The 13,814-nt window shown below is 41.4% G+C and overlaps 1 protein-coding gene across 7 annotated transcripts in view; it reads left to right on the top strand.

Annotated features, from left to right (window-relative positions):
• The window catches only part of LOC124150937 (transforming acidic coiled-coil-containing protein 2-like), a 99,572-nt gene that overhangs the window by 64,192 nt on the left and 21,566 nt on the right, over nucleotides 1-13,814 (top strand). For 5 of the 7 annotated variants that reach the window (XR_007220165.1, XR_007220166.1, XR_007220164.1 and 2 more), the window contains exons 8-9: nucleotides 12,458-12,629; nucleotides 13,059-13,292. Coding sequence is in view for 4 of the 7 variants with exons in the window: in XM_046523144.2 (XP_046379100.2) it covers nucleotides 12,458-12,629; nucleotides 13,059-13,292 (406 nt within the window). In the remaining 3 variants the exon portion in view is untranslated. The remainder of the gene's footprint in view (nucleotides 1-12,457; nucleotides 12,630-13,058; nucleotides 13,293-13,814) is intronic. The other 2 variants (XM_046523146.2, XM_046523145.2) reach the window with 1 other exon arrangement.

Raw genomic sequence — 13,814 nt, 5'->3', positions numbered from 1 at the left:
TCTTGGTTTACTGAGCCAAAGGAGGGCTGTTGGTTTACTAAGCCAAAGGAGGGCTCTTGGTTTACTGACCTAGGGTGGTCCCTTGGTTGACTGAACAAGGGAGGGCTCTTGGTTGACTGAGCTAAAGGAGGCCTGTTGGTTGACAGAATTAAGGAGGGCTCTTGGTTTACTGACCTAGGGTGGTCCCTTGGTTGACTGAACAAGGGAGAGCTCTTGGTTTACTGAGCCAAAGGAGGGCTCTTGGTTTACTAAGCCACAGGAGGGCTCTTGGTTTACTGACCTAGGGTGGTCCCTTGGTTGACTGAATTGAGGAGGGCACTTAGTTTACTGAGCTGAAGGGGGGGGGGGGGGGCTGTTAGTTTACTGAACTAGGGGGGCTGTTGGTTTACTGAACTAGGGAGGGCTCTTGGTTGACTGAATTAAGGAAGGCTCTTGGTTGACTGAGCTGAAGGGGGGGCTGTTAATCTACTGAACTTGGAAGGGCCCTTGGTTGACTGAAATACAGGGAGGGCTGTTGGTTTACTGAGCTGGGGCAAGGGCCCTTGGTTGATTAAACTAAAGGAGGGCTCTTGGTTTACTTAGATGGAGGAATGTTTTATACTCTGCTACATTGTTCTGTTTTGACCTTTGAAGTGTGTGTTGTTCAAGTAGTAGGAAATATCACTTGATTGTGTCGTTATACCCCAGCTGTGAGGCAGTTAGTTATTGTACAGCCGTGCTACAAATAACAAGTTACAGGAAAACGCAACACTGTAACACCATAACTGATATCCTCCGACCAATATTATAACTTTTCAGAAGTTGCACGAACTCTTTCAGCTATTAATAGAAATAATTATTAATGTTTCAGAAATAGATTATCCTTCGAAAAATTACCATTGAAAAGTTCATACTTTTATTACAGCTTGAAGTGAAATTTAATCACGACCTTTGAAATTTGCATACTTTTCATATTTTGGAAATATCAAGTGACTCATTTGAATTTGATTGTGTCAATGGCCTAGTTAATGTGAAGCAGAGATTCCCACTGTGATGCTGGTCAAGGAGGAAAAACGTCACATTCATAGATTATCCAGTAAAAATGGAATTTTACAGGGAGGTGATGGGATAATCTATTGTCAAATTTGTGTGTGAATTTGTTGTGTTGGAGTATGCATCATTGATCCAGACTGCTCTGTCTATGTTGTCCCAGTGGGAGTAAGCTGTAGCACCACCAGACCTTGTTCCACAAAGCGATCTTAGCGCAATGACTGCCGGAAGTCTATGTTAAAGTATGGGATTTACAATAGTCATAGCAACGATCCCATTGTGAAATGAGCCCCTGGCCCAATAAATTATCCGGATCGACAAGCACTTCATTGCCAGTCCACCCATGAGTGGATGAAGGGCAGGATGATTCTACTACACCGATCACACACACACTACACCACCAGCAACTGGTGAACCCACAACAGGAGAATGTTCCTGGGCCTGATCAATAAAGATGGAGAGAGTTTCCATGGCTAGCTACAGTGCACGCCGGCCATCAGCCTACAGTACTGTTGATTCTGCCATCTCCATCCCTGACTCATCCACGGTAAGCCAGCATTGCAATGTACGGTGGCAGCAGGGAGGGGAGTCGTGCTCGACCAGGGTGGGGAGACCGAACAGACAGGACCACCACCCACACGGTAACAGAGTAGGGCTTTATGCATGGCTGGCTGACGTCCAGGGTGGGTCCCCTACACAGCCCTGTGTCTAGTTGGAGCTGAATGGATCTTGTTGTAGTTGCCTGGTGAACCGCTGTGATGGTGAATGGATGTACCATGGTGTATGTTTCCGATGTTCACAATTTAGGTGTTGGTGAATACAGTGGAATGCTGCCAGGAATATATCGGCATAAACAATGCGACAGGGTTCAGGTATTGATGATCGTGTTGTGTGATGATCGGTTATGGCGATGTATAATGTACATGATTTGACTGTTTGTTGATGTAGTGGATCGCCTGACAAATCGTATCTGATTACTGCATTGAGATGTCGCTGATCAACATGTAAGGGGGCTGTCTATTATTATGCATAAGTGTCGCCCATTGTTTACTACCAGGGATTTGTAGTGACTCTTTGAACCAACAATGGCCAGCTATTTTTCTGTAATGTTGGAGTCTATGGGGCTGAAATTTGCAGAGCAGTTGATGGTTGGCACCATGGAATTTTAATGACCCTTCAATTAGAAATAGCCAGCAGAAAGGCATGTCATTCAGTGGGGCTCTCTCAGGTGCATATATGTGGGGGGTGTCGTTTACAGGCGTGGAATTTTAATGACCTTTTGATTAGAGGTGGCTAGTTGAGCCCTGTAGATTGCAGGCTACTTTTAGCCATGATTTGTGCTGACAGTGTATGATTGATGGGGTCTAATGTATTGCACTGGGCAGCTCTATCTAGTGCAGTAGGACATTGTTATTGACAGGGCCTGAGACAAGCCTATGTACATGATCTCCTCATTGTGACTGCCACCAAATCTGAGTGTAATTGACAAATACATTAGTTTTTAGATTCATTACAGTCATAATTAACTTCAGGAGTGAACATTTATTGTGTCTTATAAGTTAAAGGTTTCTATCAGTACCATAGCAATAATAATGCAAACTGGCGACTGTTGGTCCACATGCCCAAAAAGTCAATCTGAATTATTTTGTTCTTTTTGAGCTATCCACTTAAATATTCTGAGTCATTAAACAAATATATCCTTGTGTTTCTCATAATGAAACAGTTGACTTGCCCCAGTGGTTGTAAATGTCATGTCACACAGAGTAGAGTCTCTGCTGCCTCTCTGACTGAGCCACTCCTGGATCAGGGGCAACATCAGTACTGAGAGGTCTTGGGAATTAACAGTAAACTACGTTTGTAAAGAACACGCTTATAACGAACTGATGGATATGATGAACTTATTTTTTTGTCCCCGCCATTTGCTGTATATATGCTGTACATATGCTTGTGACGAACTACGGTTATAATGAACTAAAATTAGTGGTCTCTTTGTGTTCATTAAAACCGTAGTTTACTATACTTAAAAAACATATTAAGCAGTATTTATTGAAGACAAAAGATTGTGTCCTTTATGCATACAAATTGAGATTTGGACACAAATAATTTAGCCAAATTTATTCCGCTGTTTGAAGCATTCAATTTATCAAAATTACTGTACACTGCATGTTCTATGTGTGACTTTCATCAATTTATCTTACATATGTAACATGCTTTTATGTAAGTGCAATGATAAAGTTCTTGGAAATCAAGTGAAGACGCCCAGAATTTATTACTCAGAGTCACCTCGACTCAATTATAGATAGACCCAATTAAATCCCTTTGTAGATTTGAAATCACATATTGGCTGAATTCAGCGTTAGAAATTGGCACTAGTCCTGTAGTCCTTGCCAAACTGCTCAATAGTCAAAGTATCATAAGGACTACTAGAAATTTGCCGTTTTTAAGGGTTTTGCTATATGTTATCATTATAAGGACTAGTGGACTAAAAACGATAGTTTCTACCACTGTGAATACCTGTCATCATGAGGCACCCAGGGAGACTGGGTTAGAATATGTGAGCAGCACTCTCTGGCTGGTGATAGGAGGCGACTATATATAGGATCAGGTTGTCAAACTCAAACCTCAACTTGATTGACTGCATGTCATCACACCAACCTAATGCCTGGCATTGTTGCTCATGCTTTCAATCACTGGATTGTCTGGTCCAGACTCTTATTTACAGACCGCCGTCATATAACTGGAATATTGCTGAGTGCGATATTCACAAGGGTGAAACAAGGTAGTTTAGGTCCAAGACATTAAGGACTGAATGTTGCAAACTATCCATGATTTCATGAGATACACCTGTCTGATTTTCTTCCTAATCATCTCTTAGGATTGATATATAAAGCTGTCTGGTAGCTGAGAGTGTCATCAATGTCCCGTTTACAACTCTCCCCTGTCCCCCCCAGGACTGTTGTCGGTATCAGGTGTCTGCAGTGTGTGAACCTAGTCAGGTGCAGTGATTAAGACAGTCTGGTGGTGAGCTTCAACACTCTCCAGAGTTTAACTACTTCCCACTTCATCTGCCAGACCCTTGTCAGTGGCTGTCACACTACTGTGTCTCTCGGGATAAGGCTTCATTAAGATAGGGGACCCTTGGCTGTTATTCATGCTCTTGTTAACAGGAAGTTGAAGTAATTGTGGCGCGATTGATCACATTTACTAAGAACAAGACTATACAATTTACTAGGGACAAGATTATGAAGTTACTTAAGGACAAGATTAAACAAGTTAGTAACACAGATTATTCAAGTTACTATCGACAAGATTCTACAAGTTAGTAACGACAAGATTATTCAAGTAACTACCGACAAGATTCTACAAGTTAGTAACAAGATTATTCAAGTTAGTAACGACAAGATTATTCAAGTTACTAGCATCATGATTACCTAGTGTTATGTGGGACAAAAATTAATGGATTCAGTAAACATTATTCCAAGTCATAATTGATTGCTTGTTACGTCATTATGTGTTCGACAGAAATGAGAGTATGAGTAGGGTGTTCAGGAAGAATTTATGTAAGGTTTCAACAAGGATGTGTGATTCATTTAATGATTGCCAGTCATTCCCTCATTCACTGTGAAGCAGCAGATGCCCTCGCAGACACAGGACCAGGTACAGGCGAGATGCCCCAGCCGCTCAGCCTGCCTCCACATCCTCCCTGCCTGTCTGTCTGTGCTGCTGCTGGTGGAATGAGGAACCGGCAGATCAGCTGACAGAAATATGTGCTGGAATACTGACTTGTGGGGAAATACATGCCTCTGACAATCCATGGTGTGAAGAAATCGTTGATTGTGTAACGGAACTGCTGAAGACTTGATGCTGTTGTTTCAGTGAAATCCTTGTGTATGCTGGGGGTACAGCCTAGACTTGATGCTGGCCTTGTGGTAAAGTTCATGTTTTGTTGAGGGTATGTACCTAGACTTGATACTGGCCTTGTGGTAAAGTTCATGTTTTGTTGATGGTATGTACCTAGACTTGATGCTGGTCTTGTGGTAAAGTTCATGTTTTGTTGAGGGTATGTACCTAGACTTGATGCTGGCCTTGTGGTGACGTGTATGTTTTGTTGGTGGTATGTACCTAGACTTGATGCTGGTCTTGTAGTGACGTCTATGTTTTGTTGATGGTATGTACCTAGACTTGATGCTGGTCTTGTGGTAAAGTCTGTGTTTTGTTGAGGGTATGTACCTAGAATTGATGCTGGTCTTGTAGTGAAGTCTGTGTTTTGTTGAGGGTATGTACCTAGAATTGATGCTGGTCTTGTAGTGAAGTCTGTGTTTTGTTGAGGGTATGTACCTAGAATTGATGCTGGTCTTGTAGTGAAGTCTGTGTTTTGTTGAGGGTATGTATCTAGACTTTATGCTGGTCTTGTAGTGACGTCTATGTTTTGTTGATGGTGTGTATCTAGACTTGATGCTGGTCTTGTAGTGACGTCTATGTTTTGTTGAGGGTATGTATCTACACTTGATGCTGGTCTTGTAGTGACGTCTATGTTTTGTTGATGGTGTGTATCTAGACTTGATGCTGGTCTTGTAGTAAAGTCTATGTTTTGTTGATGGTATGTATCTAGACTTGATGCTGGTCTTGTATTGATATCCTACGATTTGTTGAAGGTGTGTACCTAGACTTGATACAGTTCTTGTATTGATATCCTATGTTTTGTTGGTTGTATGTACCTAGACTTGATGTTGATCTTGTAGTTTTATGTCTGAGTATGTGCTGGTGGTACATGTCTAGACTTGATGCTGATCTGCATTTTCATCTGAGCTGATTGTTGTAGGTGCATATCTTGTAATGAAACTTTTGTCTACACTGTTGGTGTGAGACACTGGCAGTGGCAGATGAAGTAACAGAAATTGTTTTTCTTTCGCATGCATCTGCAGGACTGGTGAGGTACTTTTGTGTATAATGATGATGCACTGTGGTAGAGGCAGAGGTCTCTCAAGTATTCCTTCAAAGGATACCATGACAGGTTGGGGCGGTGGGGTTGCCTTGTGGTTGCCTCTTTTTGAGCTATCCACTTAAATATTCTGAGTCATTAAACAAATATATCCTTGTGTTTCTCATAATGAAACAGTCGACTTGCCCCAGTGGTTGTAAATGTCATGTCACACAGAGTAGAGTCTCTGCTGCCTCTCTGACTGAGCCACTCCTGGATCAGGGGCAACATCAGTACTGAGAGGTCTTGGGAATTAACAGTAAACTACGTTTGTAAAGAACACGCTTATAACGAACTGACAGATATGATGAACTTATTTTATTGTACTGGCCATTTGCTGTATATATGCTGTACATATGCTTGTGACGAACTACGGTTATAATGAACTAAAATTAGTGGTGCGGTGGGGTTGCCTTGTGGTTGCAGCGTTTGCTCTTCAACCCGAAAATCTGGGTCCGATTTCCCATCCGCGTGCAACTTGTGAAGCCTGTTTCTTGTGTCCTTCGCTATGATATTGCAGGAATATTGCAGGAATATTGCAGGAATATGGCAAAAAGTGACGTAAAACAATCCTCACTGACTCACCCTCGTGTCCTGTTGATGGTTTATAGCAGTTCCATGTTCTTGTGACCACAGCATGGCTGAGTGTAGCCAGGGTTGAGTCGGTCCTCCGGAGGAACCTTGCTTGTTGTTAAAGGTGACTTATGGATTAAATAGTTAGGCTTGATGACTTAGTTGATGCCAATAGTCTCCTACATGTTTTCCTATCTGCGGTCATATACGGTATTCATTCTTCAGCTGTACAAGCCACCATTCCCTTTATCAAACTTACAGATCCACTAAATCTCATTAGGTTTTGCACCTCCACTTTTTGGTATTTACAGTGAATTGATCTGTGAGTGCTAGACTGTGAAAGTAAACAGTGTAAATCTACAGAGGCGGCTGAGTCCATCTCAACCACTAAGGAAGACGTCCATAGTACTCTTGTTCCAATTAATCTGTCATTGATTATTGATTGCTTTTAGTTTCAAACCAAGAAAATAATCATAAATTTATGAAATTTCCAATCATATAAGTTCATTTCTCTTGATATTATTGGGGTGGTAATGCTATTACTTATGAAGCACGAAAGTCAAGGAGTCCTTGTTATAACCCTAATGTTGAGTGTTAGAATTGAGGTTGGTTGGTTTGTTGTTTAACGCCGCACTCAGCAATATTCCAGCTATATGACGGCGGTCTGTAAATAATCGAGTCTGGACCAGACAATCCAGTGATTAATATCATGAGCATCGATCCACGCAATTGGGATAAATGACATGTATCAACTAAGTCAGCGAGCCTGACCACCCGATCCCGTTAGTCGCCTTTTACGACAAGCATAGTCACCTTTTACGGCAAGCATGGGTTGCTGAAGACCTATTCTACCCCCGAAACTTCACAGGTCTAGAATTGAGGGAGTCACTTGATTCTAATAAGATTAAGGGAGCAAAATTTAAGGATCCCTGTGGTTCTCCTTTATGTTGAACACTATCATGACAACACAGATATAATTTGCTATTTTTGCTAATTTAATTCTTGTTATCTACATGAGGTGAGGTGAAATGGGGCTTAACGTCGAGTCCAAGACTATTGTACTTATATACTGATGTGCGACTTATATACTGATGTGTGTGTGTGACTGCTTGTAATAGTCTGGACTAATGCCAATTTTATAGTGCCAGCCCACTGAGATACCATGCTGCAGTTTGACGTGAATACCCCTTTCAGACACAGTATACTGACTCCGAGCCAACCACACATTAATTTAGCACCTTAATGCCAAGCACCAGGGAGGTGACAACATGTACCATCTTTTAATGTCTTTTGGTATGATGTGGCCGGGGATCGAACCCCAGACCTTGGACTGCTCTCAGGGCGTACGCTCTACCACTAGACCACAGAGGCAGTCTTATTTACATGAAAGATACTGACAAAGAATGAACTATGAAGTCACATCCACTGGCACAGCGTGTAGCTTCAGTCTGTCTCACAGTCCCTCAACCATATTATTTTCCCTACCATCCAGCTCTTACTGTAATGCTATAGTCCTAACAAAAGCAAGTCTAGATTTTGGGCATTTTCAGGAATATCCCATCTCACTGGAGCTCCTTTTCAATTTGGATGTAGCTCTCAGTTTCTATCAAGATTATATATTTTAGCGTAAGTCTGCTAGTAGCAAGCAGCTTCAGATAGAGAAATATGGCAATATTGAAATGGCCTTTTGTGGAGAAAATTAATTGAGCCTGTTGAGTGTTGAGTAGAAATCAATTTTGATGCTTGTCTCAGTTCAGGGTGTCAAGTTCTCTCCTCTACCCTGACACAGTGCTCTGGGCAGTCATAAATAACAAGTGCAATAAGCTTGGGTTGTGATGATGGTGATGAATGTGGAAAATCAATCATCTTTAATTATTTTTCACAATTTTCAACCACCTGTTTCTCTCTTTTAGTTTGTTTTGAATGTAAAAGGTTTTTTCCATGAAGTTGTCTTACAATAATGGCTGTTGTCATGGTAAAATGAAATGTAAAAGAAATGCAATATTATTTCAATAATTTAAATGCCAGCAACAGTCACCATCCAATGAACGATTAATCATAGTATCAAGTTTACAGTGTCTGAGAATCAGATCACTTCTCAGTGAGCATCAGTTCAAGCTAACAGTGTCTCAGTATCAGATCACTTCTCAATGAACATCAGTTCAAGCTAACAGTGTCGCTGTATCAGGTCACCTTCTTAATGAACATCAGTTCAAACTAACAGTGTCTCAGTATCAGATCACTTCTCAATGAACATCAGTTCAAGCTAACAGTGTCGCTGTATCAGATCACTTCTCAATGAACATCAGTTCAAGCTAACAGTGTCGCTGTATCAGATCACCTTCTCAGTGAACATCAGTTCAAGCTAACAGTGTCTCAGTATCAGATCACTTCTCAATGAACATCAGTTCAAGCTAACAGTGTCTCAGTATCAGATCACTTCTCAATGAACATCAGTTCAAGCTAACAGTGTCTCAGTATCAGATCACTTCTCAATGAACATCAGTTCAAGCTAACAGTGTCGCTGTATCAGGTCACCTTCTTAATGAACATCAGTTCAAACTAACAGTGTCGCTGTATCAGGTCACCTTCTCAATGAACATCAGTTCTAGCCAACAGTGTCGCTGTATTAGTTCAACTTCTTTATGAACATCAGTTCAAGCTAGCAGTGTTGCTGTATCAGATCACCTTCTCAATGAACGTCAGTTCAAGCTAACAGTGTCTCAGTATCAGATCACTTCTCAATGAACATCAGTTCAAGCTAACAGTGTCTCAGTATCAGATCACTTCTCAATGAACATCAGTTCAAGCTAACAGTGTCGCTGTATCAGGTCACCTTCTTAATGAACATCAGTTCAAACTAACAGTGTCGCTGTATCAGGTCACCTTCTCAATGAACATCAGTTCAAGCTAACAGTGTCGCTGTATCAGTTCAACTTCTCAATGAACATCAGTTCAAGCTAACAGTGTCGCTGTATCAGTTCAACTTCTTTATGAACATCGGTTCAAGTCTACAGTCTCAGTATCAGTTCAACTTCCTAATTAGTTAGTTATGAAATATTCCAGCTATATCTGTGATGGAGGTTAGCGATGTAATCAGCCTTCAGTCATGTCCAGATTGTCACGGTCCACTGCCAACACTGGGTGGTGGCTAGGCTGGACTGGTCACTAACTCCTCAAGTCTGACAGCCAAGCCAGCCCAATTAGTCAGGCCCACTGACCTTTATTGATATACCAGAATAGCCTCAGACCCTGAAACATAAGTATCGAGACAGTTTCAATGTGTATATAGTATTTCAGCAAGTCTAGATGTCTTCATTTTAAGAAGTGTATCTCTGGGCACCTATCTGTTGTAAAAAATTATATATTATAAAATATTAACCAAATCATATATTACTTTTCTTTTCAGAGACTAAATATTAGTCTAATGCCAGAATAGTAACCCTCTATAGTTCGGAAGTGTGCGGGTAGCCTAGTGGTTAATGTGTTCACCACGGTTCAATTCCCCTGTGGGTAATAATCATTTGTAAAGTCCATTCTTGGTGTTTGTGCTGTAAATTGCTTCAGTATTGCTTAAAGTAAAGTTAAGATTTGAAGTCACATTATTTCCTCATTAAGGAAATAGGGGCGGTTGGGTAGTCTAGTGGTTAAAGCGTTCGCAAGTCTCGCTGAGGACCCGGGTTCGATTCCCGACATGGGTACACTGTGTGAAGCCCATTTCTGGTGTCCCCCATCGTGATATTGCTGGAATATTGCTAAAAGCGGCGTAAAACCATACTCACTCACTCCTCATTAAGGAAATCTTAACTGGCAAATAAACAGTATTTGAAACCTTCAGATAAAGCACATAAGATAGCAGATCACCTGATTATAACATATTTCTTGGGTGTCCATGAGGCCATGACTGGTAATATCTAAGTTACCTAACATTTTCTGCATGAACTGCCTGAATGAAGCACTGAGTTATGTAAGCCCCAGGCTCCGGCTGTGTCACATGACCAGCCTGTCACTGACCACTGTCACTGGGTCAGACACCGGCACACTGACCGACCGCTCTACAGGACTGGTATAGTAGCTCCTAGTGACTGGCATCGTCTCCGACAGCAGGGCTTGTCACTATGTCTGTCATCACACTCCTCATCAGGTAAACCATAGGGATGCTGTCACGTCAGACTAACCCTTAGTCTCTGAAAATATATTATATTTATAGAAACAAGAACATTTAAATTGAAAAGGGGCAGTGACTGAGATGGAAGATTATGATCCTGTGGAAAATCTAGACTTGCTTCATTCAAAGCAATAGCATTACAGTAAAAGCTGGGTGGAAGGGAAATAATCTGATGCAGGGAATGTGAGATGGACTACTGTTTTGTGGTGAACTGAATTCAAGGAACATGCTTCAAACTCTACGGAAAGATGTCTGTTATAGTGGCTGTGTGATGTTCATGTTGTGTGAATAGTATCTCACTTGTAGGGAAAATAGTAGGATGTCACACCACTTCTCAGATGTATCTTCAAGCCTGTAGAAGTTTTTATCTTGAATATTGTTCTCATATGATAGTATTTGATCAAGAACTGTCCAGGTGGTCTAGTTGTTAAAGTGTTGACTGCTCTCACTGAACACTGGGTTCATTTCCCACATGGTAGTGATTTTGACACAAAAACCTGTATAGGTCAATGACTCGGACCCCGGAAATGTAAAAAGTCAGTGGCAATAGTCAGTAAGTCTGAAAGTTAAAAAAGATGAGCGATAACAAATCAATGCAATACCGTTCATGATCGGATGAATTTGTACAATCTGGCCTTTGAACTTCGAGAGAAGAAAAGCACATGACTGAGTCATAATAGCTCCTGACATCGTTTCCTTATGATACAGAAAGTATGATGCAACAACACACTGCTCACAATTTCAATCATGACTTTTGATAGCTGTGCAGTGTTATATTTACTCGATACTGTAAGTAGGACTTACTATTTACTTTAAATTTATGAAATTATGACACATGTGACACTTGCTTAGCATTTCTATCTGTCAAAAGTCCGACTACTGAAACAAACTGTCTGTCAAATTAAAATTTTATCGGTCAATGACTGGTGACCGACAGCCATCGGAAACTCTGCATGGGTACAGAGGGTGCATGTCTGATGTCCTAACATGATACAGCTGGAATATTGCAGAGTAAAACTCGGTTCATTCACTAATACTTTGCACAAATGGGAATAATTTGAAGTTGTTTTCCCTGCAGAGAAATCCTATATATCTGATTATGTACTGTATAGTGTAAAAATGTGATGTCAGATTAGAGGAGATTGAAGACGTCCTGGGGGAGTGTGACTAAATATTTCCAGTAGCAATGTTTTTGTTTATCACTGGACGTGCTAGGATGTTGTAATTGTTACTGAAGATGAGTCATAGTATCAGGTACATATTTCCTCACACAACACACTCCGGACCAATTCACATTTTGTCCAAAGAACAGGCACTTCAGTTCACTTGGTGTTGTGAATTATTGAACAATGAAAAGTACCTACATAACATAGTTACAGACCTACTGATGCCTCAAAGGGCCTTTGATGTCAAAAGACGCTCTATTTTCTGTGTGTTGGCTGGCAAATATACACTACTATAAGCAATATTAATATCTTTGCTCTGATAATTGCCAGTACTATATTAACTCCACCCACTTCCCAAAACTGGTAACTATCTCACTTGAGGAGCTGTGGGTTGGTCTAGACCCAGGTTTGAAAGACTTGATTCAAACTTACTGAGATGGCCAATTTGCCAGAACCTAGTCCTCTAATTCTGCAACTGGTTAGAATAAAAGTAGCATGAAGAATGTTACTCGGTTCTAATGAATGAATTTTTTTTTCCAGTGAGGATGATCTTATGTCCTTGAATACTCCCCCTGCATCAGGGAAGACTGGCAACAGACACGTGAAGAAACACCCCGCGGCCCGTGTGTTGGCGGAACAGTTGGACGGAGCGGCAGGGGAGACCACTCACACCAACAATGTAGACAACATCCTCAAGTGTAGTCCGGGGAAGGTGAGCAAGGGGAGGCTACTCTGTACATAGTCCTGTATATACCAGCTCTTGCGCTTATGTCAACTTGCAAGTTGTCCTGTTGGTACTAACTGTCATTTCATATCTTGGGCTAAGAATCAGAGGTTTATTGGCTATTGAGGGATATTTTGGACTTTGGTAAATTCATTAATAAACTTTTTTTGTGTCAAGTAATGTTTTAACCATTTTAGGAATGTTTTTGGTTTGGAATTTGTTTTGGTATTTTGGTATTGTAATATTGATGTAAATATTTGAGTTTTGGAACGAAAAAATGACTGACTAGTTTCCGAGTGAGTTTCCGAGCCATGTGTAAATCTCTATATCTGTAGCCTTCATTGGCATTACCAAGATTTCTTGGGATGAAGATGCTCTTGAGACAAATATTCATTTTCACTAATTGGGCCCCTCCAGTTTGGTTTTGGAACGAGAGTGCCCGAGCTTCAGTTCCACGATGCATCCTCACTCCCCGTTGCCATGGGTGACTCATGGGTGGAGCAGATCCACAACTACACAGAAATAGAGGACTCAAACCCGGGACTGTCCCAAGATTCTCTAGACGCCTTCCCATGGTGCCACGCTGATGAAGCAGATGCAGGCGATTTGCTGCCTCACAGCGGGGACACACAAATGAATCTAGATAATGATGTGCGTAATGGTTTACCCAGCATGCCTAGTACTGCAGCATGGTCGCCCATTGTGTGTGAACCACCGCCATCAGCTTCTGTGACATCGGGACAGTCCTTCCCACGCAGCCTGGCTCATGCTAATCGGCTTGTTTAGTTCGTAGAGTTAGCTGTGTGATTGTTCCCCTTGTTTGTATGTTTTGTTGGCATCTGGACCCGCTTGCATAAAGCGATCTTAGTGCTAAGACTATTGTAAGCCTATGTTAAAGTATGGGAGTTACGATCATCTAAGAGCTAAGATCGCTTTGTGCAAGTGGGCCCTGGTATGGTTAACCCTATAACCTTCGTATGAATTTGTGTACACTAATCAATATGCCTGCTGCTGGATTAACTCTCCTTAAATGTTTGAATTAATAACACATCCTGTCAGTAGTATGTGTCATTTTGCAATTCAGCATGTAGAGGATATCAATATTACAGTTCTGAAACCTGACCTGGTGTCACATGGCACAGGGCACACTAGAGGCAACACAACCCCTTCCGC

The sequence above is a fragment of the Haliotis rufescens genome, unplaced genomic scaffold (assembly GCF_023055435.1).
Source record: "Haliotis rufescens isolate VD_foot unplaced genomic scaffold, xgHalRufe1.0.p SCAF_12, whole genome shotgun sequence".
Lineage (NCBI taxonomy): Eukaryota > Metazoa > Mollusca > Gastropoda > Lepetellida > Haliotidae > Haliotis > Haliotis rufescens.
The sequence above is the reverse complement of the archived record's forward strand: the minus strand, read 5'-3'. Positions and strand labels throughout refer to the sequence as shown.